At 46.7% G+C, this 26,271-nt stretch overlaps 2 protein-coding genes across 3 annotated transcripts in view; one reads left to right on the forward strand and one right to left on the reverse strand.

Moving 5' to 3' along the window:
• Positions 1 to 1,849: 1,849 nt before the first annotated feature.
• On the forward strand, positions 1,850 to 14,137 carry CDK1 (cyclin dependent kinase 1). Of its 2 annotated transcripts, none has more exons than XM_015826685.1 (8): positions 1,850 to 1,901; positions 3,032 to 3,086; positions 3,958 to 4,114; positions 6,194 to 6,317; positions 7,454 to 7,624; positions 8,370 to 8,533; positions 9,895 to 10,036; positions 13,825 to 14,137. In XM_015826685.1, exons 2-8 carry the CDS (start codon positions 3,047 to 3,049, stop codon positions 13,939 to 13,941), a joined length of 915 nt encoding a protein of 304 aa, XP_015682171.1. In that variant the 5' UTR covers positions 1,850 to 1,901; positions 3,032 to 3,046; the 3' UTR covers positions 13,942 to 14,137. The 2 variants fall into 2 exon arrangements, with proteins under 2 accessions (XP_015682171.1, XP_015682172.1); XM_015826686.1 differs by lacking the exon at positions 1,850 to 1,901 and adding an exon at positions 2,488 to 2,524.
• A 6,154-nt stretch (positions 14,138 to 20,291) lies between these two features.
• The window catches only part of RHOBTB1 (Rho related BTB domain containing 1), a 26,502-nt gene continuing 20,522 nt past the window's right edge, over positions 20,292 to 26,271 (reverse strand). Inside the window, exons 7-10 of the mRNA XM_015826689.2 lie at positions 23,392 to 23,542; positions 22,622 to 22,710; positions 21,686 to 21,791; positions 20,292 to 20,461 (exon numbers count right to left, since the gene is read on the reverse strand). Coding sequence (XP_015682175.2) covers positions 20,292 to 20,461; positions 21,686 to 21,791; positions 22,622 to 22,710; positions 23,392 to 23,542 — 516 coding nt within the window. The remainder of the gene's footprint in view (positions 20,462 to 21,685; positions 21,792 to 22,621; positions 22,711 to 23,391; positions 23,543 to 26,271) is intronic.

A 26,271-nucleotide genomic window follows, 5' to 3' on the forward strand; every position in this document is an offset into this window, starting at 1 on the left:
GCTTCGCATGGGCCGTGCCCAGGGGCAACTCTCCTCCGGGGGGGCCTGCTGGTGAGGAGGGGGCCGTGGGAGGAGGCGGGGCTGGGGAGAGGGTGCGTGTGCCCACAGAGTGGGCTCTGAGTGCCGCCACTGGCAACCGTGCCATAGGTTCACCACCAATGCTCTATGCAAAGAGGCTGATTTGGGGATGGCCCTTTGGCTCCCCAAGACTTACCAGCAACTAAGAGACGGGCCAGGGTTGGCAGTGAACCAGACAGGGCCCGCTGGACTCAAGACAGGATTTGTCCCGATTCTGTACATGCAGGGCCTTCTCCCTACAATGTCACTCACGAAGATGGCCAGGTTGTTTCCAACAGTATTTGATGTGACAGTTATCTGAAACAACTGCAAAAACGCCATTTGACAAAGACACAGACTCCCGTTTGCGCAAACGGAAACACAATGTAGTTTCTAGAACCAAGTCTAGTGCGCGTTTCCTTGACAAAAGTTCAGCCATGCTTCTCCCTTTGAAGACTTCCCAGGAACAGCTGCCTGGGAAGAAGCCTGAAAGCCCTGGGAGATTTCCATCCTTCGCCACGCCAGATGGGAGATCCCTATTAGAGCAGGACAAATTTTCAGCTATTTAGAAAGAGTACAGAGAAGAACAACAAAGATGATTAGGGGACTGGAGGCTAAAACGTACAAGGAACAGTGGCTGGAATTGGGTATGTCTAGTTCAGTGATGGCGAACCTTTTAGAGACCGAGTGCCCAAACTGCAACCCAAAACCCACTTATGCATCGTCGGGTGCCGGGTGGGCGTGGCCCATTGGGTGGGCGTGGCTGCGGTGGTAACAGCAGACTGGATGGGACTAAAAAGTTCAATCAATCAATTCCAACTTTGCAAGACCTTTTTTTTCCCCGCGAGAAGTTGAAATTGACTGATTGATTGAACCTCTTTTTTTTGTGCACGGCGGCGGAGGCCTAAAGCGAAAAGGTTTTATAAAACCCAGCTGAAGGCCTAGGACTCAGGCAATGGCACGCATGCCCACAGAGAGGGCTCTGAGTGCCACCTCTGGCACCCGTGCCATAGGTTCACCACCACTGGTCTAGTTTAATGAAGAGAAGGACGAGGGGGGACATGACAGCAGCCTTCCAGTATCTCAGGGGCTGCCCCAAAGAAGAGGGAGTCAAGCTATTCTCCAAGGCGCCGGAAGGCAGGACAAGAAGCAACGGATGGAAACTGACCAAGGAGAGAAGCAACCTAGAACTAAGGAGAAACTTCCTGACGGTTAGAACAATTAGCCAATGGAACAACCTGCCTCCAGAAGCGGTGAATGCTCCAACACTGGAAATTTTTAAGAAGAGACTGGACAGCCATCTGTCCGAAATGGTGTAGGGTTTCCTGCCTGAGCAGGGGGTTGGATTAGATGACCTCCAAGGTCCCTCCCAACTTTATTATATTATTATTATTATTATTATTATTATTATTATTATTATTATTACTACTATTACTACTACTACTACTATTCCAAGCGCCGGATATATAATCGGGCTGCCAAAACGACTCCCTTTTCCGGAAACCACAATCGCGCGCCTTTTACACAACTCTCAACTTTCCAGAAAAGTTTTTTTTTCAACTTTGCAAACTTCTGCTTGCCAGGCCGAGCCACGCGGAAGCTCCTCTGGAGAGTTTTGGCTGCCGTCAAGAGGCTCGCTTAAAGCCACCCTCTCGCCCCCCCCCAGCCCCCCCCCCCACGGCTGGAGCCCAGCGCCCATCATCCCCAACCCTGCTGGGGCAGAGGCACGTGGGAGCGACGGCCGGAAGAGGCGGGAAGGAGCGCAGCAGCAGCAGCAGCGCCTGCCCCGACTCCACGCTCGCTCCTTCAGGAAGCGCCCAGAAGGGAGCCGGAGCCGTGCACGGGTTAGTTCGCCCCCTCGACCCGCCTGGCGTCTGAATGCAAGGAGGGAGGCTGGGGAGGGTCGCGCGGGCCGGCTGGGCGAGGCAGCCCCTCCATGCAGCCAAACCGTGGGGGGTGTGTGTGTGTGTGGAAGGTACAGCTGCCCTCCCGTCGGACGGGGGACTCCAGGGGCTGCCCAAAGTCGGGGCAACTTGAGAGCAGCCCCCGGGGGTCTCCTTCCAGGCGGCAGGGAGGACCCACGCCCAGGCGGGGTCCCAGGCGGCCCCTCGCCCCGGTGGGAGGAGCGGCCCCGGCGCCCTCTCGCCTGCCCACGGCGGGCTTTCCCGGACCGGGAGCTGCACTGCCGCCCCCTGCGCCCATCCGGGCCGAAATCCTCCGAGGGCGGGGACGAGGACCAGCGCCCGCTCGCCTTGCCGGGCCCGCCCGCTTTGCCCGCTCCGGGCCCCCGCTTTGGCGCCGCGCGCCGATTGGTCCGTTTGAAAGCGGCGGCGCGGCGTCATTGGCGGGCGGGCGACGGCGGCGCGGCGCGGTTAATTTGAATCTGCCGGCGGGCCTCGCAGAGCGGCGGCGGCGGCGCTTTTGGTCCGGGAGGCTCTTGCGCCGTGGAGGCACCGGCGGAGGAGCGGTAAGGCGAGGCGCCCTGCTGCAAGGCCCGGGGGGGGGCTGGCTAGGCGGGGACAGGCGCACCCCCCCATCCAGGCCAGCGGTGGAGCAGCAGCAGCAGCAGCCCAGGCGCCGGGCCCTCCAGCGGAGCTCTAACCCCGGGGTGGGAGGTCGTCGCTCCGGTGGCTGGGTGCCCCCCCTCTCACCCACCCACCCACCCACCCGGGGTGGAGCTGCGCCCCCCGTGCAAAGAACTCCGAGGCTGGGCAGATCCGGCTGGCCTTTCCCAGGCCACTGCAGAATGGAGGGGTCCAAAAAGCTTCCTTGGGGTGGGTGGGGGGAAAGCACTTTTCTGTGCAGCTCTTAAGCTGAAGGCGAAGGGGTCAAAGGGATTAAAATCAGCTGCATTGGAGTGGGCTGAGTTGGGGTCAGGCCCATGGAGGAGGGCCTGTGGCCTTCCTGGGTGGGGAACGGGAAAGTATCAAAAGGAAAGTTGGCTACAAATGGTTACTCTCCTTGGTTCTTTCAGCTCGAATCCTTTGGCATGATGGACGACTACACCAAGATAGAAAAGATTGGTGAAGGTAGGTGCCCCCCTGATCTGCTCCTCTGATGGGGGAGACCTCCCAGTCCTCTCGCATGAGGCTTCCTTCTTTTTTTAACATCCAAATATGTAGAAAGCATCGTGGTGACTGGGTAATCAATAGTCCAGTAACAAAAATTTTAGTGCATATCTCAGGTTACATTATCAAAAATTCCTTTTCTACTTACTTAAATATATTCTTATGTTGTTTCATAAACATTTTCTATTTCTCATCCTAGTGCATCACACCTTACTAGCAGAGTAACCTTTATGGTCTCAAATCCATCATCTATATTTTCTGGGCTAAGCAATAGTTCAAGGCTGATTCCTAGTATTTAATTGGCTTCCTCCTAGCCCCCAGGATTCTCCCAGGAGCTCAAGGTTTAAAAACCAAACAACCAAAACTGTGGGACATTAACACACCTCACACGATTGCGGACTACCCACCAAAAAATCTTGCAAGAGAAAATGCGAGGTAGTTGCTTTGGGGAACAGAACGGTCATCTTTGTGACCCAACATCTTTTAGTTCCTTGGAGACAATATTTTGGCCTTGGTCGGTTTGTCTTGGGCTCTTGGTGCACAAAACCTGAAGAGGGATCGACTTTATTCTGCAAAACTGTCCCTCAGCAATGCCTCTTAATTTGGTAAAAAAGATGCCTTTTCTCTTCTTGTGAGATTCTGGAAAGAATTGGGGGGCCTTTGTGTGTTCTCCAAGCATCCAAGTTCATCCCTCTTGTGTGCCAAGTTGCTTGGTGTTCTTTCTTGGCGTCCCTCTTCCAAATCTTGGCAACCCCTTCCCTCGCTTCATTCACGATTTAAAAAATTCAACAGCCTCCCCCCCCTCCCTGATTGCCTTTTCCCTTTGCGCTAGGAACATACGGCGTGGTGTACAAAGGCAAGCACAAGGCCACTGGCCAAGTGGTGGCCATGAAGAAAATCCGTCTGGAAAGCGATGAAGAGGGTGTCCCCAGCACGGCCATCAGGGAAGTTTCCTTGCTGAAAGAGCTACACCATGCCAATATTGTGTGGTGAGTACAACCCTGTGGTTCCATGTGGCAAAAAGGATGCTTTGTGTCTGTAGAGAGACAGGGAAGGAAGCTACGCCACTCTATTTTCCCCACATCATTTACACATGTACAAATACACACCCCAAACAGGCCTTTCATGAAATACAGGCAATATCAGTAAATGCCTAGGTATTAATGCCTAGGTCAGTGATGGCGAACCTTTTAGAGACCGAGTGCCCAAACTGCAACCCCAAACCCACTTATGCATCGTCGGGTGCCGGGTGGGCGTGGCCCATTGGGTGGGCGTGGCTGCGGTGGTAACAGCAGACTAGGTGGGGCTAAAAAGTTCAATCAATCAATTCCAACTTTGCAAGATCTTTTTTTCCCCTGTGAGAAGTTGAAATTAACTGATTGATTGAACCTTTTTTTTTTTTTGCACACGGAGGCGGAGGCCTAAAGCGAAAAGGTTTTATAAAATCCAGCTGAAGGCCTAGGACTGGGGCGACAGCGCGCGTGCCCACAGAGAGGGCTCTGAGTGCCGCCTCTGGCACCCGTGCCATAGGTTCGCCACCACTGGCCTAGGTACTGATGGTCCTGGACTTAGGGCCCACAATTGGGACCAGAATTTCTGTTGCTGAGTAAGGAAGTTTGTTAAGTGAGCGGTGCCCAATTTTACTAGCCTTTTGGCCATGCTCGTTAAGCAAAATGACTGCACTCGTTCGTTGAGTGACTTATGCAGGGGCAGAAGCGAACCCAGCTTCCCCCACTGACTTCACTTGTCAGATGCTGGCTGGGAAAGTTGCAAATTTTGATCACAGGACCCTGGCACGCTACAACCATCGTAAATGCACGCTGATCCACCTGTTTCTGCCCTCAAGCCTTCAGAGCGAGGCTTCTTTCCAGGTGGGGGGGGGGCTTGGGGGGTTATGCTGCAGGGGTTTGATTTTTATGGATAAAGATGGCATGCTAGTTGATCCCACCGTGTCTATTTGCACCTGGTGAAGTCTAGCTAGTCTGTGGTCTTACCTTATTGCTTACAAAATGTTTATTTAGTCAAGAGGAACGTTAACTGGGGATACATCTAATGGGCTGGTAAAATGTCTTGCTTTTGAATGTTTATGTTAGCCTTTCCAGGGAAAATGCAGGGAACTTTAAGTGGAACAGAAGTTTTCATGATATCTATATAAATAAAAATGTAAATGTTCGTTTGTTCAAAATCTTAAATCTCCGAAGGTTCTTCACCGATTGCTTTGAAATTTTGACACAACGTTGCATTTGAATACGCGCACGTTTTTATATACCATTATGTAGATCAGTGGTGGTGAACCTATGGCACGAGTGCCAGAGGCGGCACTCAGCCCTCTCTGTGGGCACGCGCACCATCGCCCCAGTCCTAGGCCTTCAGCTGGGTTTTATAAAACCTTTTCACTTTAGGCCTCCGCTGCCATGTGCAAAAAAAAAAAAAGTTCAATCAGTCAATTTCAACTTCTCGCGGGAAAAAAAAAGATCTTGCAAAGTTGGAACTGATTGATTGAACTTTTTAGTCCCACCCAGTTTGCCATTACCACCGCAGCCACGCCCACCCAATTGGCCACACCCACCTGGCACTCGACAATGCCTAAGTGGGTTTTGGGTTGCAGTTTGGGCACTCAGTCTCTAAAAGGTTCGCCATCACTGATATAGATGTCACACCTGTGACAGGTAAAAACATGCTTTTTTAAAAAAAACAACAGCGCCATCTGTTGGACATAAAAGCAACACACGCAGACTGAGCCACAGCAACGCGTGGCCGGGTACAGCTAGTGAAAAATAAATGAAAATGTCTAAGCTATTGCTGTAACGGCTTTTAGACATCATGCTGAACCAGATTTTTTTTTTAACCTCCTCCAGAATCACAATTGCTTCTCCCTGGCCCTTCCCAGCAGTGGGAGCATCTGAGCACACTAGAGAAGAGTATTAATTAATGATCCAATGAGATAATCATTAATTTGGCCTTTTGTGGGGAATGAGAGAGCTTGCAGAGTGGGTAGAGGGAGCTGTTGTGCTGGCTAGAGTGAAGGAGTTTGAGTTGTCTTCCCTCGTTCAAACAAATCTCTTTAGTCTTCAGGATGTTCTTATGCAAGACTCAAGGCTTTACCTTATCTTTGAATTTCTTTCCATGGATCTCAAGAAATACTTGGATTCTATCCCATCGGGACAGTATTTAGATCGTATGCTCGTTAAGGTAAGAAAGAGTAAAATAAAAAAAGGAGGGTCCGGAAAAATGTTCTAGCTCATATCCGCCATGAGCCTCCTAAGGTTGAGATTGGTGGAAGCAGCAATAAAAGCAAGCGAGTGTTTATAAAAAGTTGTGGGTTGTGGTTTTTTTTGAGGGGTTTTGGCCAAGGAATCCCTGCTTGTGAACTGCAAAGTGCACCATCTGTCCAAAGACAGCTGTTGTGAAGTTCAGCATGTGCCAAATAAGCTTAGATTTTCTTAACTGCTTTTGCAAGAATCTGTCTACGCTCAGGGACATCCATGATGACCCTTTTCTCACAAAGTCATCATGCAATCCCTAGGACTTACAGACTTGCATCAGAAATTCAAGTACAGTAGTGGCCAAAGTTGTGGAAACCTGTTGGGAAAAAGTGTACAGTAGAAATGCCACCTTTGGTTAAGTTTCCACCAGTTTTTCTTCTAATTTCTTTATAACTGTAGCTTTGTTCACTTAATAATACTATTTTATATCGCTTTCTGGGCAACCAGTCAACTCTTTGCACCATGACTTTAATTTTATTACGTTTTACAAACTCACTCAATGAAAGAACACAAAAAAACCCAACCAACTTGATAGCGATCACATAACACCCTGACCAAAGTCCTCTCAGCTTCAATACAGGACATCAATAACTGAATCCTACTGTGATCTGATTGGCTCATTGCCAAAACAAGAGGACACCCGATTGGCTCTCTAAACAATCATGCTCATTGGCTACAATCGGATAAAGGAAAGCTCCCTGAGATCAACCTAAGCAAGTTGTGCTTCCTTATTCTGGTTATTTGACTATAACTTTTCGTAGAATACAGTACAGATAATTGAACAAATTATGTTGCATTATGTTCTTGGTTAAATTACCTTTCCATTGATATATAATTTTATGGTACTACTCCCCCCCCCCCAAAAAAAGTGGTGTTATTAGCCATCAAATCTCAAAAATACACTTTTCCCAAAAGGTTTCCACAATTTTGGCCACTATATGTAACCTTTGTGTTGGCTGATGCATGACTGAGCATCGTTGAGTGACACTGATTGGCTATGGATGCTACAGAAGATGTTACCTTTCCCTGAAGTGGAAGTCTTTGCTCTTGTGATTCTTTCAGAGTTACTTGTACCAAATCTTGCAAGGCATTGTGTTCTGCCATTCAAGAAGGGTTCTCCACAGAGACCTGAAACCTCAGAACTTGCTAATCGATGACAATGGTGTGATTAAACTAGCCGACTTTGGGCTGGCGCGCGCTTTCGGCATCCCTGTGCGTGTCTATACACATGAGGTAAGGGGGCAGGTGTGGCTTTTCCTTCAGGCAGGATCAGATCTCTGAAGAGGTTGAAGCACTTCCCTTTGGACGGGGGGGGGGGCAAGGGCCCTGTGGGGAGAATATAGGGGCGGCCTGCAGATGGGGCCATTGGGAGTGGAAGGCGGCCCTGTGTGAACAAACATTTGGCAGCAATTTGTGTTCAACTTGAAATCGCTTGAAAACTACCTTCCTTCTTTTGGTGACAACGGTGCTAACGTGGGCTCACTGAAGGAGAAAATGGGTCCTGAGTGCCTGTTAATCATTCATCCTGAAGAGTTTAGGTTACGGGTTGGCAACCCGCAGCTCTGGAGCCACATGTGGCTCTTTGAGCCTTCTGCAGCTCCCAGTCCTCCACCATTTGCAGAGAGACAGAGAGAGGCGCTTGCGCTTCCCTTCTCTCTCTCTCTCTTTCTTTCTCTCTCTCTGTAAAAAAGAGTGGCCTCACACTGTTCTCCAAGCTGACAAGCTTATTGGGCGGGACTCCTCCTTTGCTGCGTCTCTGCAGGAAGCAGCAGAAAGCTGCAAGCAGCAGCTCTCTCTCTCACTCACACACACACACACACACACACTAAGTTGGGGAAGAGGACTGGCAGACCAAGAGCAGGAGACAGCCAGCCCAATAAGAATGTGTCAGCTTGTCTGAGAACAGCGTGAACCCAGCTTGCCAGGTGAGCTTATTTTGAAATAGCAGGTAAAATCTAATCGCTGATTTCCTTTCTAGGTTGTAACCTTGTGGTACAGATCCCCAGAGGTCTTGCTTGGCTCTGCCCGCTACTCGACTCCCGTAGATATATGGAGCATCGGGACCATCTTTGCAGAAATGGCCACCAAGAAGCCACTGTTCCACGGGGATTCGGAAATCGACCAGCTCTTCCGGATCTTCAGGTATCAAGACTGGGATAAACAATCAACTGGGGCAAGTAAAATCTGTGGCTTGGGCGTCACCTTTGTATGCTCCTCCCTTGAGATAGACATCTGTGGGGTTCCCTGATGAATTAGGATTGGTCTGCTCATGGTTCCCAGCTGTTCTCATGACAGACAACTCTACAGTAGTGGCCAAAATTTGTGGAAACCTTTTGGGGAAAGTGTATTTTTGAGATTTGATGGCTAATAACACCACTTTTTTGGGGGAGTGGGAGTAGTACCATAAAATTATATATCAAAGGAAAGATAATTTAATCAAGAATGTAATGCAACATAGTTTGTTCAGTTATATGTACTGTATTCTATGAAAAGTTATAGCCAAATAACCAGAAAAAGGAAGCACAACTTGCTTAGGTTGATCTCAGGGAGCTTTCCTTCATCCGATTGTAGCCAATGAGCATGAGCGTTTAGAGAGCCAATCGGGTGTCATCTTGTTTTGGCCATGAGCCAATCAGATCACAGTAGGATTCAGTTGTTGATGTCCTGTATTGAAGCTGAGAGGAGGACATTTGTCAGTGTGTTATGTGATCGCTATCAAGTTGGTTGGGTTTTTTTGTGTTCTTTCATTGAGTGAGCTTGTATAACGTAATAAAATTAAAGGAATGGTGCAAAGAGTTGACTAGTTGCCCAGAAAGTGATGTAAAATAGTATTATTGAGTGAACAAGGCTACAGTTATAAAGAAATTGGAAGAAAAATGGGTGGAAACTTAACCAAAGGTGGCGTTTCTACTGTACACTTTTCCCAAAAGGTTTCCACAATTTTGGCCACTACTGTACAGCTGGTTGGGGTATGCCTCTGCTGACCTGCTGTTATGTATGGCTAGAACTACAGATGAGTTTAGGAGTGTGAAACAGCATTTTCTTTATAGAGTTGCCAAAAAATAAAAGTCAGTCCGCAGTGCATTAAGTGGAACCCACTCAAATGCATTTGCCAACTTACCTTAAAAGAGGATTGCTTCTGGTGCCGATGGGCTGATCCAAAGCTCTGCAAAGTTCAGAGCAGTAAAGGAAGTGGACTCTCTCTCAGACAGACACACACACACACACACCTGTTGTATCCTATTACATCCCTCCTGCTGGACCAATGGAAGCAAAATTATATTTTCCAGCCTAAAAGTGGTCCCCCTGTTTCTTCCCAGTCCTGGGGTGCCCAGATGAAATGGGAAGGCAGACCCACACAGGCATAGCCAAACGATACCCTCTCTCTTTTTTGGGCTGCTGTTGCCAAGGGCACAACGTTTCTGTGTCAGTTTGTGAACAGCTGATGGCAGGGGAATCTTAGCCAGCTGGTCTTTACCCTCCCTCTCTCCTCTTCCTGACAGAGCGTTGGGGACCCCCAACAATGACGTGTGGCCGGAAGTAGAATCCTTGCAGGATTACAAGAACACCTTCCCCAAATGGAAACCGAGCAGTCTGGCGTCGCAAGTGAAGAATTTGGACGATGAAGGCCTGGATCTGCTCTCTGTAAGTGGCCGCATCGCTCTTCTGCGGGATCTGGAAGTTGAGTCATGCCAAGTGGACTTCTTTTGAGTTTGAGTTTGAAACCTTTCACTGCTTATCCAGCTACCTTATTGAGTCTGACCCATAGGGAGTCCCCCCCCTAACCAACATACTCAGACTGAAAAGCCTATTTGGATAAGCAGTGAAACATTTCAAACTCAAATGGAAAAGAAGTCTAGCTGGATGACAATAATGATATTATTATCATCCATGATATAATGGATGATAATAATAATAAAGTTGGAAGGGACCTTGGAGGTCATCTAGTCCAACCCCCTTGCTCAGGCAGGAAACCCTATACCATTTCGGACAAATGGCTGTCCAGTCTCTTCTTAAAAACTTCCAGTGTTGGAGCATTCACCGCTTCTGGAGGCAGGTTGTTCCACTGGTTAATTGTTCTAACTGTCAGGAAGTTTCTCCTTAGTTCTAGGTTGCTTCTCTCCTTGATCAGTTTTCATCCGTTGCTTCTTGTCCTGCCTTTAGGTGCTTCGGAGAATAGCTTGACTCCCTCTTCTTTGTGGCAGCCCCTGAGATACTGGAAGATTGCTCTCATGTCCCCCCTCGTCCTTCTCTTCATTAAACTAGACATACCCAATTCCAGCAGCCGTTCCTTATACAATCTTCCATCAACATCTCCACACCCTTAAAAGGCCCCGTCCTCAAAGTGGCCATTTTGATTTTTCTGAAGGGGAAATAAGATGTCTCTCTTGGTTGTTAGACCGGATGGCCAAGGCATTGAACAGAAAGCAGATGGTCAGGCTTTGAGAAAATAGCTGCAGGTCTGCAAATTGTGGTTTGGTTGAATTGTTGCTGGGAGAAGCCAGGATTTTATGGAAGGTTATCTTTGCAAATAGTTCTTGATGTAGCCATTTGTTTCAAATCCAAATGTGTCCCTAATGCCAAGTGGGAAGTCTGCTGTTTGGATAACAATTTGTTTGGCTTGTACCTTCTGGATTAAGGGACAACCGCCGGTTGTCCACACAGTTATTCCAACAGGTACAGTAGTGGCCAAAATTGTGGAAACCTTTTGGGAAAGGTGTACAGTAGAAATGCCACCTTTGGTTAAGTTTCCACCCATTTTTCTTCCAATTACTTTATAACTGTAGCCTTGTTCACTTAATAAGACTATTTTACATCGCTTTCTGGGCAACCAGTCAACTCTTTGCACCATGACTTTAATTTTATTACGTTTTACAAGCTCACTAAATGAAAGAACACAAAAAAACCCCAACCAACTTGATAGCGATCACACAACACACTGACCAATGTCCTCCTCTCAGCTTCAATACAGGACACCAATCACTGAATCCTACTGTGATCTGATTGGCTCATGGCCAAAACAAGATGACACCCGATTGGCTCTCTAAACGCTCATGCTCATTGGCTACAATCAGGTGAAGGAAAGCTCCCTGAGATTAACCTAAGCAAGTTGTGCTTTCTTTTTCTGGTTATTTGGCTATAACTTTTCACAGAATACAGTACAGATAATTGAACAAACTATGTTGCATTACATTCTTGATTAAATTATCTTTCCATTGATATATAATTTTATGGTGCTACTCAAAAAAAAAAGTGTTATTAGTCATCAAATTCTAAAAAATACACTTTTCCCAATAGGTTTCCACAATTTTGGGAAAAATAGGGTTTTCCTCAGCAGGTGCATGCAAATGAGTTGCATTCGTATAATCTGCCAGAGGGAAGGTGCCAGGAAGGGTTCTGCCAGATGAGATCCGGTCCTGTGTTTTCTTTGGTTCAACCTTTTTTTCCCTAGCATCTTCCCACAAGTGCAGAGTCTGCTTTTTTTCTTCTTCTTCCCAACAGGATGTCCTTCTGTTTCTCTAGATGCAGAGTGGTCATCAGGACGACTCAATAGGTTGCTAGTTGTCTAGTATATATTTGTGATTCTGGCTTTCCGTGTCCCAATTTGTTTTGAGGTACTTCTCGTGAAGTTGTGTAGGGCAGCAGTCCCCAACCTTTTGGGCACCAGGGACCAGTTTCACGGAAGACAACTTTTCCACAGACCGGGGTCGGGGGGGTGGGAGAAACGTGCAACCTAGATCCCATGTATGCACGGTTCTCCTCGCCCACTGCTCACCTCTAACTGGGCAGCCCAGTTCATAACTGGCCACGGACCGATACCGGCCAGCAGCCCGGGGGATGGGGACCCCTGTGTAGGACCCCTGTGATCTATTGCTTGTTATAATGTCCAGAAGACATAGTATTTCTCACCTTGTATTAGATGGAGGAGATGACCGGTAGGTGTAGAGTGGGCATCTCTCCCCTTGCTCTTTTTAACATCCACATAGGGAGACTGTGATTCTGCCGTAGGGCCCAGACCCCACCGAATATAATAGCTACCCACCACCTTTCCCATGGTGACCACTGGGTTCCCTGCCGTACCTTATTTGGGTTAACGGTTAAGGCCCTTTGAATTATTAATAATAATAATAGTAAAGTTGGAAGGGATTTTGGAGGTCATCTAGTCCAACCCCCTGCTCAGGCAGGAAACCCTATACCATTTCGGACAAATGGCTGTCCAGTCTCTTCTTAAAAACTTCCAGTGTTGGAGTATTCACTGCTTCTGGAGGCAGGTTGTTCCACTGGTTAATTGTTCTAACTGCCAGGAAGTTTCTCCTTAGTTCTAGGTTTCTTCTCTCCTTGATTAGTTTCCATCCGTTGCTTCTTGTCCTGCCTTCGGGCGCTTTGGAGAATAGCTTGACTCCCTCTTCTTTGTGGCAGCCCCTGAGATACTGGAACACTGCTATCATGTTCCCCCCTCGCCCTTCTCTTCATTAAACTAGACATACCCAATTCCAACAACCGTTCCTTATACAGTATGTTTTAGCCTCCAGTCCCCTGATCATCTTTGTTGCTCTTCTCTGTACTCTTTCTAGAGTCTCAACATCTTTTTTACATCATGCTGACCAAAACTGGATGCAGTATTCCAAGTGTGGCCTTACTAAGGCATTGTAAAGTGGTATTAATACTTCACGTGATCTTGATTCTATCCCTCTGTTAATGCAGCCCAGCACTGTGTTGGCTTTTTTGGCAGCTGCAGCACACTGCTGGCTCATATTTAGGTGATTGTCCACTAGGACTCCGAGGTCCCTCTCACAGTTGCTACTATTGAGCAAGGTACCCCCTATACTATACCTTAACAGATTACAAACTAGCCTTCTGCAGGGCAACTGACATTGTACTTCCAAGAACTTTTTTGGAGCTCCAGAAGCATATTTAGAAACTGAAAACGCTGGTTAGTTTCATCCAGTGCCTTGCTTAGGAGGATCACACCCATGGACAGGGAGGGAAGAAGCATCAGCAGAGAATCACCTAAAGAGTTTTTCTGCTTGTCTCTGGTGCTTTGTTGACCTGCCCTCTGGGTCAGCCATTTTGTGACCGTTTCATGCAATCTAAACACCAAAAAATGGCGGCAGAGGCAGGAGGTCTTCTGAAGCGGGACTGAAGAATTTGGGTCAAATGTTTCTTGCCCTGCCGAGGACGCCCACCGCTCCGTCCTTCTCGCCCAGGGGTAGGCAACCTTGGCTCTTTTATGACTCGTGGACTTCAACTCCCAGAATTCCTGAGCCAGCCATGGCTCAGCTTGGAAACCTCTCCCTTTCCCCTCAGCATGGCTGGCTCGGGAATTCTGGGAGTTGAAGTCCACCAGTCATAAAAGAGCCAAGGTTGACTACCCCTGTTCTCGCCTGTGGATTGTCGGTGGGTGATGTGTGTCCCTTTGTTCTGACTTGCAGAAAATGTTGATCTACGATCCCGCAAAAAGGATTTCCGGCCGTATGGCCCTGAATCACCCATACTTTGACGATCTGGACAAATCGAAACTCCCAGCCAACCGGCTCAAGAAATGCTAACTGTTGGTTTGTGGAGATGCTGCTGTGCGGGAGTTTGCTACGAGAGTATGCAGAAGTCGTTGCTCCTCTTTTTTTTATATGTGTCTGTCCTGATCTAAAATTATAGCCCTGTTTAGAGCACCCTAAATGTAAAATCCTCCTCAACTGTAAATATTAAGCGATTTAGCCCTCAATAAACTTGTGCACTGTTAATTATTCCCACCGAGATATAAACAAATCCTTCAAAACTAGGACGGAACGTTTCCTCCAGATGCTTGCAGATGCTCGGCTGACTACCAGAAGGGGGCTAAAAGCTTTTAGCCCTTGCGGTTTTGTAGAAAAAGCCCCTCTTAGGAAAACTGGTTGGACGAACCCGAAATCTCCCAACAGGTGCAAGTCTGGCTTGGCTGAGGTCATCTTTGAGGACCTCCCACATCCTGTAGGCCTCCCATAGAAGTTCATGCAAGGCTTGAGGCCGGTCCCTGCGTGAATCCCTTGATTGTGAGAGAGCCCGCTCAGCTCCATTGTGGTTGGCTTTAGGGAAGGTGACAGTCTCCCTTCCTCTCCTCCCTGCCTGGAGAACACGTGGGCAGCCCCTGCTGTGATCTGCAACTCCTTCCGTGACAGTGAGGGTCAACCTCTAGACCAGGTGTAGGCAACCTTGGTTCTTTTATGACTCGTGGACTTCAACTCCCAGAATCCCTGAGCCAGCATGGCTCAGCTTGGAAACCTCTCCCTTTCCCCTCAGCATGGCTGCCTCAGGAATTCTGGGAGTTGAAGTCCACGAGTCATAAAAGAGCCAAGGTTGCCTACCTCTGGCCTAAGCCTAGGCCGCTCTATGACTCGTGGACTTCAATTCCCAGAATTCCTGAGCCAGCATGGCTCAGCTTGGAAACCTCTCCCTTTCCCCTCAGCGTGGCTGGCTCAGGAATTCTGGGAGTTGAAGTCCACGAGTCACAAAAGAGCCAAGGTGGCCTACCCCTGATCTAGACCACCAGCAGACTGGGAGTGGTCTCATCTTGAGGTGCAGCAATAGAAGTTGCAGCAGACCATCGTTAAACCTTCTATTAAATATTTGTTTCTCCTATGAAACCTGAGATTTCGGCTACCAGCTGCTTCCTGAGGATCCCAAGCCATCGAAACTCAAGATTTTTGCACTGCTGACAGGCAGACATTCAACCGGAGGAGCTCTGTTGAGTCAGCTCACTTTATCCGTGTTCTGAGGCAGAGGAGGAAATGAGGTAATCAATTCAAGTGAGAAATGGTGGCTGCTGTATCCATGACTCGACAAACCGACTTGTCAGTGTGCCGTTTCCTCTTGAACCACAAGATGTCAGCACAATCTCTACACAATCCTAGAGAAATCAAGGCGTGGTAGGAGACCGACTGCAGGATGGAGCTGAATCACACTGGAATAGCTTGCAGGATGATTAGAAGGGCGTGTGTACTTGCCTGTGAGTTTATGGGGCAGAATTACTACGCTTAAAAATGATTGTTTAAAGGATGGCAAACTGTTTAAAACCCTGTCCTCCATTCTCTCATCCTGGGTTTTGCTTCCTGGGAGTAGCTGGTGGATTGGAAAATAATTGCCTTCCTGATCATATTTGCCAAATCTGTTGAAATCCTATTTACTTAATATAAATCTAATATCTAATGTTTTGCACTGTTGGAGTGAAAAGTGCTACGTGTTTCATTTTGGCATCAGCAACTTCTGCTTTCTCCTTCAACAACAAGCAAATTTGTGTGTTCACTTGACCTGTGAAGGAACAAGCCCTTTTCTCAACTCCAGAGCATCTTGAACTCAAGAAATAAGAATAGGAAAAGTATGTTTTTCTGCTTCCACTCACGGCTTCCCATCTTTGGCCAAGTGTGAAACCCAAACACTTTCAACATATGTGGATACAATTCATTTGCGCTTAATGCAGGTGGGAAAATTCTGCTGGTGCATCTCTGCTCTTCCCCTTAATTAGAAGTGTGATACGGAAAATATTGTGCTTCCAGCTGGCCATTCATCACCACAAAATGTTCATAATTTCTGAACAAAATTAAAAGGAGGAATTTTAATCCAATATAGGTAAATTATGCCTCGGTTCCAGGCTTTTTGTGTCTGCTTAGAAGAAAGGTCTGGTGTGAATAATCCAGAGAAAGAAATATTTTGGGAAATATTAAAAAGGATTTCCTCAAAGGATTTTAAAGGCAGAACCCCACCCCCAAGTCTCTCTGCCCCAGACAGAAACCAGGTCTGCAGAAATGCAGATGTGATAATCTTGTCAGAAAGATTGGAGTCAGGAAGCTGGGATTAGAAAGATCCCTAGAATCAACAATCCCTCACACTAAAAAAAAATCCAACAGTCATCCACCAAAGCCCCAGGGAAGCAGGATATGACCTTTGGGACATAATAGGATTAACCCACCACCATCAGAATACCAGGAAGGCACACTCAGACTCAGGTCAAAGTTCATGCCACAAGAACAACTCCAAACAAAAGCCCAAGAAGGTATAAATACCCACCACTCTCTACTACATGTGGTCAGTTTTTTCCAGAGCCATCTTTCTGTCTGGCTCTCCTCGTCAATAAACTACAATTTTCTTTCTAAAGCAGTCTCCATTTTGTTTATTCCCTGCTTGGACTGGACCCTGATGAAGATTTTTCTTTCCACAGTCTATATCTTTGGTTTTATTTGTCATCCACCTCTTAATATATGGCAATAACCAACTGGTGAACTCTGGCTGTGACAGTTAAAACTGTCCAAAAGGCAAGACCACCTAAATCTTTTACTGGCCACTTTAACTGCCTAGAGTTGGGATGGTTTATCAGACCTTCCTTGTCTCAAGCTACCCTAAATACATAGGGTCTCTCCTTTGCATATGTGACCAAAGTCATTCTGTGGAGAAATATCACACATGTATGAACGCATACAACATTTTTGGGGGGTTAGTCAATCGGAAAAGACACGCACACGACCAGTTCAAACTCCAGCAAGATGTAGGGGTAGGAAACAGCAGCAGAACCTTTTAGCGTCTCAATTCAAATTAAATTTTCACAGTTGATCCGTTCTTAAGAAAGGCTGAAAGGAGGCATTCCCCATCGAAGAGCAGGTCCGCAGCCACCAATGTGTTGCTAGATATTTTACACTGGGCCCGATCCTCAACCCCTCCGTAGACATTGCCTTCTTTTGGGACGTCTTTTTTCGTGAACAAATTTAGGAAGACAAGATGCAAGGTGAAGTCATGGCCGGAAGGAGGAAATGAAGGTGGATTTGAAGGGCTTCCTCGGGGCCTGCACTGTGCTCCCCAGAGTAACAGGTCCTCAGTTGCAAAGGGGAACCTGCAATTAGTGGAGGGGGAAGGAAGGGCTCTGAACTGTCCAAAAGGGCACCAGGACCTCCTGCACCTGAAGTGCTATGGATGGCTTAGGACAGGTGCCTGTGCAACAAACAAGGCAGCAAAGGGGACCTGGTGCGCCTTAGATCCCTGGAATGAAAACTTTATACTCCGGTTCTGGGTCTTCATAAGCCTTGCAATCCTACATGGCCGTGTGACCCAGTTGGGTCCTGGGTCAAGAGTTCTAAAAAGGCTGGAAAGAAGCACGAATGGCTTTCAACGCATTCTTTAAAATGAGGAGAGAGTCGAGGCAAGATTGTATATAGCTAAACCATTTTATTGAGATGCTTTCCCCCAAATAGAAACAAAAGTTAAGTGTCCCACCAAGCTTAAAGGCCACAGGCAGAATTAAACCAAATGAACCAGCCATTTGGTTCTAGAAGCTCTTAAGTAGTCCAACCATTGGGTATTGCAAACAACTCCGGTTGATTGACTCCTCTCCGTTGATTTTGCCAGGCACAGCAGCAACGTTCATACAACACTCTGGGTGCAAAACATTTTGCCATAGGCTGCCTCTTCTGCGTATTGCAGCGTTGATTCATGGGACAGATAAGAAGCTGAGCCCATAGCCCCCCTGTCCAGAGGTGGTTGCTAAATTGGACTTCAGAAGGATGCCATAAGCAGCCTTAGGCTCTCCTCCACAGGAATAAACCTTTGTGCTCATCCTTCTTGCTCTTAAGAGCCAAAAGGATGAAATCTGAGCCACAGATTTTTTCCTCGGCTTGCTCTGCCTTTCCTCTTGTGAACCTTGACCAAACACGATAGATACGTGCAAATACCCTTTGCCTTCCCAGCCCTTCGTAACAAACAGTACGATGAGTTTTTGAAAATATGGATTATTTAATGTTATACAGTGGAGAGATTTCTGAGTCTCTCCCGGTGGCCTCCGCTTCTGGGCCCTGGCAAGGTGGAGAAGATTTCCTGATTCAGCAGCAGCTGAGAATGAGATTCCTTCTCGTTGCCCAAGTTGGCTCAAAAGTTGATGGGGAATTATTTATTCACCTGCTTTACCTGTAAATATGTAGTTAAAGGAGCAGGCTTTGAAAAAAGGTCTTTCTTTATATCCCTCTAAGGAAGTGAGAGAATGGGAGTGTCACACTGACACCCCCCCCCCAAATCTCCTTGTCTGGTAAGGAGTGAGCAACCCAGGTTCACCTCTGCCTGAAGGGGAGATGGGTAGTCTTCGAGTTATAATTACAGTTGTAAATGGTGACAGTCACAAAGCAGATAACCATGTGACTGGACCAGCTTTTATGGCCTTTTTTGCAGTGATTGTTAAGTGAATGCCAGTGGTTGTAAAGTGACCATCCCGGTTGCTAAACAAATACCACGGTCATTGTTGACTCTGGGTGCTTTTTGAGGGAAACTGGAAGTAAACTCATGTTTCTGGCAAACATCGTAAATTGTGGTCACGTGGAAGCAGTCGTACGTGCGACTGGCTGCCAAGCATCCCAAATGTCACCTGACTGCAGGGGGGGAGGAAGGTGTTGGAACTTTGGAACCAGCTCTAAGTGCCTTTTGGAGGGGGGTCTATTGTAACTTTGGTCACTAAGCAAGTGGTTATAAGTCAAGGACTACCCCTACAACCTCAGGTCTCCCAATCCAGCCCCCACTGTCCTGTCGCAGGAGGTAGCCCGTTTACTCCTAAAGTATTTTTTTAAAAACAACGCTAATATAAAACACCCCAAAATGCTGGGAATCTGAGGTCTACGTATAGGTCTTTAGCAAAAGGTATTTACCAAAATGTCAGTGGTTGAGAGGAGAGATTTCCCAGCATTTTTGGAAGCAACAAGATACTCGGCCAACTTAGTTAAGAAGCTATCGTTTAAAAAAATGGGATTATTTGGGCCAGAGTGACACTATCGAAATGCAGCTGGATGGTTGCTGTCTTGCAGAGTAATAAAAATGGAAGAAGTCGTTTTATTTAAGGAGCCCTTCACGTGTGACTATGTATAATGAACCAAAGAATATTATGCAGATGGTTTTTTTTTCCAAAGAAAAGCCAGTTCTGAAGAAACCACTCAAATTAGCAAAGAGTGTTCCTGCCTTTGGCTTTGAAAGAGAAAATAGATATTTTCCTTAATTTCACTCCTGAACTAGATAAAAAGGAGAGAGTTTACACATGGCAGTTGCATCCTGCCCTAACAGGGCAAATATTCAACATAACTGAAAAAAAAATTTGTACACTTTGTGTTCTTTGGCTGATTGACAATTACAATCCTAATGACATCAGTTGTTAATGGATCTCGGGGGGTTTTTCAGACAAAAGAAGAAGGATTTAATTATTACAAACGCAGTCCTTGGGGAAAGAAAAACATCCTTCACCTAGCAGAATTGGACATGTTGCTAGGTTATCAATTTCAGGGAGATTTTAAATCCATTGTTTTGTTTTCAGCACTACAGTGACCGAAGGGGTGGTGAAAAGAAACGGAGATGATTTAAAGGCTTGGCTAATTTTGCAATCTCAGAGAGAGAGAGAGAGAGAGAGAGAGAGAGAGAGAGAGAGAGAGAGAGAGAGAGAGAGAGAGAGAGAGAGAGAGAGAGAGAATGTCACAGACATATTATTTAAAGACCTTCCCCTACAGACCCCACACAGAAATGCTCATTCACAAGTATAAAAATAGGTTCACGTCAGAGATCAAAACACTGATGTTGAATTTCTTGTTATTGAAATATAAAAGGGGGGGATGTGCCAACTTCAGCTTATGAAAATGGCAGAGTTGGGGGTCTAAGAAAGAGATTCACACTACTGAGGTGGGCTTGTGCTTCCTAACCTTTGGTGATCCCTGAATTCAGGTGGAATACAAGTGGTGCCTCCGGGTCTCTTTTGCCCAGTCTGCTAAGCCCTTGGTCTGGGGAGAGACCCATTGAAACGAAGGAGAGAAAAGTCTTTGCAGGTCCCACCGAGCCAGCTGTGCGCCCAGGAGCAACGCCAGAGCTAATTTTTTTTCCCAGCTGAGCCAAGATGGGTTGGCTTCCTCTCAATTCAGGCAACTACAGTTGAGGAACTCCAGAAGCACCACTTCCTTTTTGAATGATGTTTATTGAGGGCCAGTTCTTCCTTCTCTCGCTCCTTCTTAACCCGCTGGAAATGATCTTCCTCCTTTAGGTACCAAATCGGAGGCCAGCGGTGCTTCTCAAAATATTCCTGATTATCTGGTGAACAAAGGATACACTCAGTAAGTTTAACAATACTTTGAACCAGCAAAGAAACTTGTCTATTTTCTTGAAGGGTAAAAGCTAGGCCTGTGGTGGCGAACCTATGGCACACGTGCCACAGGCGGCACGAAGAGCCCTCTCTCTGGGCACGCACGCCATTGCCCCAGTCCTAGGCCTTCAGCTGGGTTTTATAAAACCTTTTCGCTTTAGACCTCCGCCGCCGTGTGCAAAAAAAAAAAAAAGGTTCAATCAGTCAATTTCAACTTCCCGTGGGGAAAAAAAAGGTCTCGCAAAGTTGGAGTTGATTGATTGAACTTTTTAGTCCCACCCAGTCTGCCGTTACCACTGCAGCCCTGCCCACCCAATGGGCCATGCCCACCCGGCACCCGACGATACATAAGTGGGTTTTGGGTTGCAGTTTGGGCACTCAGTCTCTAAAAGGTTCGCCATCACTGAGCTAGGCAATGTGTTATCTATCACACAAAAGTCACGGAACGCAGAATCTGAAATCTTGGGCTGATTTTTGGGGGGAGAAAAAAAATCTCTTTTCAAAAGTCCACCAAGTTTCGAGTTGTTATAGGGTGGGGATGAGAACTTCTAAGATTTCTTATTTGTGGTGAAGGACGTAGATCTGTGTGTCTACTTTTAGATATTCTCAAATAGAAAACTCAGAAAGAGATACTGTGTTTCCCTGAAAATAAGACTCCATCGGAAAATAAGCTCTAGCATGATTTTTCAGGATGCTCGTAATATAAGCCCACCCCAAAAATAAGCCCCAGTGAAGATCGTCAGTCAGATGGACACATTTAGTACCTTATTTTCCCGAATATAAGCCCTAACCGGAAGATAAGCCCTAATGCGTCTTTTGGAGCAAAAATTAATATAAAACCCAGTCTTATTTTTGAGGAAACACGGTTTATGAAAGACACAAAATGCTAGACTGCCATAACTCCAAATGGACCTTCCTGGTTTACAGAGATCATCAAAATGTTTGAAACTGAAGCGTCCCAAAGACAGAATAGGACGCTTCAGGGGTGGGATAATTTCTGCAGCTGAATATTATGCCTTCTTAGATTTCCGTGATTCTGCAGCTATAAAAAAAGGGTCTTATAAGCTACGTTATAATAAGCAGTAAACCATATAAATATCTGCAGGTGGGCTTCAAACGCAGATACAAACATTGAGAAAAGGTGACGGAGAAAGTTTGGCAGAATCTCTTACCAGGAGACTTCATTTTTATTTCCTTTCGGAACTTCGAACAAACACTGTTATAGTTAGTGCAGATGTAATGCAAGCACCAAGCGGCCAGCTGCTTAGCGTTGTGGAACTGGAAAAGAAGCAAAGGGGAGTCAAGGCAAGAGAACATCTCCAGCGGTGTAGCCATCTCCACTGCTGAAGCTTTGGGGGACCTCTTGGGAAGCAGGCATTCAGGCTGGACATTTCATTGGAGCAGGGACTGCTTCTCAAACCATCCTGATAGCCCAGTGAGTGTTTCCAAGGGGCACTTTATGAGAGGACAGATGTTACTCTCAGAGGAAACGAGGAGATAATGGCAGTAGAAAACTGATGGGCCAAAAAAGAAGGGATTTCACCCTGCCAATCTCTAGGAAAACATCCCTCAGCCACCTCGTATTTGGTCCTGAAACCTCCGCTACTCGTAGTCATCCCAATCAGGCTGACCACAAAGGTTGATTCTTGTAGTGCAGAGCATCAGGCTCTCCTCTTCTGGAGAAGCTGGAATCTGCTCCCCTGCTGATCTCCCTCAAAAACACACGTCATCTCATTAAGGACAGATTGAAAAGGTTTTTTTTAAGGTGGTGAGAAGTTGTATCCTCAGCTTTTCAAAAGGGACAGCAGGACGAGAAGCACAAAAACTACTGGGGATGTATCTTATACGTCCCCAGCCCATTTGCAATTGTTACCCCAAAAGTAATGTTGAAGAAAAAGGAATCTCTTCAATCCCTGGAGAAGAACACAGTAGCTCCCCACCCATAAATTCTTCACCAAAAGGAAATACAGGCAGTCCTCGATTTACCACTCATAAGCCACTTTTTTGAGTCCTGTTGTAAGCGAATGGGTTTTACGCCGAGGGCTACCTGTGCATAATTTTGACAATGTCACAAGCATGGAAAGTATTCACAGTAGAGTGACACCAACCTGGGCTATTTCCAAAACACACAACACTTCTCCGTCTATGCAAACACCGCTCACGGCTGTTCTGGTGAGTGCCTGCACCGTGTATTGCTCTGTTGAGGGAGAGAAGCGGACATGAGCTGCACTTGTGAAATCGCTCCCGTGTATTTCACACGTGGACCTCCTTCCCTGCTGCCCTGCCCTTCCCCTGCCTAGCCTTTGCCACGTCTGCTGCTGCAACCTCTCTCTCTCTCTCTCTCTCTCTCTCTCTCTCTCTCTCTCTCTCTCTCTCTCTCTCTCTCTCTCTCTCTCTCAGCCAGCCCCTTCCCTCTGAGGCCAGGGGAGAGGAGGGATAACTATTATGATAGTTAATTTCAAGAACACTAACACAATAATTAACAAAGTCAGGCTAGAGTAATAAATGGGTCTTGGGCTGCTTCTTTCGGCAGCATTTGCTTCAACTCAATTGCTTAAGATGTTATTAGGCTCTCAGAGCGGAGATTTACAATGGAGACTTTAATATTCACACTCTTTCAATTAAGAATAATCAGGCTGCCTAAAGGGCATTATGAACTGCAGCCTGTTATTTGCTTTCGGTCTCTTAAGCAGGCACACACATTTGGGGGGGAGGGAAGGGCTCAATTAATTCAGCGCAAAGAGGTCGGATGGAGGCAACATGACGTTTCCCTCATTGGAAATGTAGATTGCGTTTCAGAACACAAAGCGGCCAAGAGCTAGTCCTTCCCCGGATGCCTAGCAGGGAGGGGGGAGGGTAAAAGGCTGGAGAGGCTCACCTGCCAGCGCGGCCAAGTGGGGCAGGCAGAATCGGTTGGCCAGGGCAATTAATTCAAGGGAGTCCAGATCCTGGCTGCAGGACAGTTGCTTGGTGTACAGGTAATCCAGGACGGCTTGCATAGAAGTCTTAGTGATGTTGGGGAGAACAACCTGAAACATTGGGGAAGGTATTTTTAAACATTCAGAGCGAGAAACAATCCAGTCTAGGAGAAAGAGGGCTGTGTTATTTTTCCACCTAGGTCAGCGATGGTGAACCTATGCCACGTGTGCCAGAGGCGGCACGCAGAGCCCTCTCTGTGGACACACGCGCCGTCGCCCCAGCCCCGCTTCCCCCTGCAACCACCTCCTCACCAGCAACCCCCCCGGAGGAGAGTCGGCCCAGGGTGTGGCCCGCGCAGGGCAGTGCAGCCAAGGACATGGCAGCCGGAGCGGGACGGAGCAGAGGCGGGGCGGGGGAGGAGCGGGGCAGAGCGGTTTTTGGGCACTCAGTGTCTAAAAGGTTCGCCACCACTGACCTAGGTTGTACGATATTTAGAAAAAGAGGGGAGGGGGTAGGGGAAGGACTGGCAGAACCTGGGGGTGGTGTTAAAAGAGGACTCAACCTCAAAACTTAGGTAGCCACAAGCAGATTTGGTCAAGGACTTAGACTTAGTTTGCTTGTGGCTATGTAGAGATTCTAGGTTAATCCCTCTTTTAACGCCACCTCCACGTTCTGTTACTGCTCCCCCTTCAGGAGGCTCCTTGTTACAAGGGGAAGGTCAGCCTCCCACTCAAACTAAGAGAAGGGGAGGACAGAGGAGAATAAAAACCTTTCCAGCCTCTGAAAACCAGACTCAGTTTTTCATTCTTGGGACGGTGTGTGTGTGTAAATCCAGTCTTCCCATGAGCTTGGAAATGTACTGTATCCACCTTCAGAGCTAATTATATCATTATTCTTAAAAAGATCTCATCTCCGACCTGCAGAACATTTACTTGGGTCTATGGGAAACTATGCAGGATGAAAATCTACATCAAGACTGGAGACCACCAAAATACAAGCACCCCTGACCCAACGCTACGATGCTCCTTCATGAGTTATAGCTGTTCTTATGGAATGTGTACATACACACACTCTCACGTACAAACATGTTCTGAAGCTTAAGGCTGGAGCTGTAGAAACGGTTCCCCCTGTAAATTTGCGAGACAGCAGGCTTGCTATTTAGCTGATTTACTAAGCCATTGCTCAAAGTCTTGAACGTAAAACTCAGACCTGATTCCCATTAATGAACCTCACTTTCAGTGGAATTGCATGATCACCAAAGGCATCTTGTTCTACTAACAAGCCTGCAATTATTAGAATGAAAAATCTACCCTCCCATCGGGAGGAGCCTTATATTAAATTAATACCACCTTTTCACAATCTTTCTTCTTCTGCATATAATTCTGCTTTCATGTGGTTAGAGTAAAATTGGTTCTTTGGCCTTGCAAAGTATCTTGGCGGCAATTCAGCCCTTTATTGCTTCATTGAGTCATCTTGGCCTCCTGCGAAAGTTTTGCTTCATCAAGGCAATGCACTAATCGGGATCTCATCTTACAAGATGAAACCAAAGATGCTAGCATACCTCTTACCCTCTTTGTGTTCTTTGTGGCAAAATCATTTTCTAGAGACCGTGAGGAAACCCACAGCTCTACACATTTGTAAATTTTAATTTGTAAAGTGTAAATTCGCAAATGGCAAATGGAAAGTCATTTCCAAAACCAGCTATATAGGTACAAACTAGGCAAAACTTGGCTTAATGCCAGTAATTGTGAGAGGGATCTTGGAGTTTTAGTGGTCAATCATTTAAATATGATTGTTTTTTGGGCTGTGGGGCAGCAGCCAAAAAAGTCAGTGCAGTCCTAGGCTGTATTAACAGAAGGATAGAATCAAGATTAAGTGAAGTTCTAGTACTGTTACACAAAGCCTTAGTAAGACCACATTTGGAATACGGCATCCAGTTCTGGTCGCCACAATATAAAATAGATGTTGAGACTCTGGAAAGAGTGTAGAGAAGAGCAACAAAGATGATTAGGGTTGGAGGCTAAAACATATAAAAAACAGTTACAGGAACTGGGTATGTCTAGTCCAGATGTAGGCAACCTTGGCTCTTTTATGACTCGTGGATTTCAACTCCCAGAATTCCCGAGCCAGCCATGCTGAGGGGAAAGGGAGAGGTTTCCAAACTGAGCCATGCTGGCTCAGGAATTCTGGGAGTTGAAGTCCATGAGTCATAAAAGGGCCAAGGTTGCCTACCCCTGGTCTAGTCTAATGAAAAGAAGGACCAGGGGTGACAGGATAGCAATGCTCACATATTTGAGGGGCTCCTACACACTATTTTCCAAAGCATCAAAAGACAAGATGAGAAACAATGGATGGAAACTAATCAAGGAGAGAAGCAACCTAGATCTAAGGAAAAAAATCCTAATGAGAGCAATCAAGCAATGGAACAGGTTGACTTTAGAAGTTTTGGCTTCTGGAGGCTTTCAAAAAAGAGACTGGACAATCATCTATCTGAAATGGTATAGGGTCTCCTGCTGGAGCAGGGGTTTGGACTAGAAGACCTCCAAGGTCCCTTCCAACTCTGTTATTCTATGTTCTATATAATTATAGAAAATGACATGGTTATTTCCATACAGTGGGCAGAGTTGACCTCAACGCCAAGGAGGGTGACAGAATAGATGAAGGTTTTTTATGGAAAGCTCTACACTAAAGTATCCAATTTGGGGGGAACTGATAGATATATTTCAAAATCTGAGGAACTATCATGATGCCAAAACAAAATGGCTGTGCTAGAGGCAAACCTTGGGTGAAACACGTAATGAAACAGTTTGAGGATGAGGAGGAGGAGGAGGAGGAGGAG

The sequence above is a fragment of the Protobothrops mucrosquamatus genome, unplaced genomic scaffold (genome assembly GCF_001527695.2).
Source record: "Protobothrops mucrosquamatus isolate PMUCROS unplaced genomic scaffold, P.Mucros_1.0 scaffold3234, whole genome shotgun sequence".
NCBI classification, from domain to species: Eukaryota; Metazoa; Chordata; class Lepidosauria; order Squamata; family Viperidae; genus Protobothrops; species Protobothrops mucrosquamatus.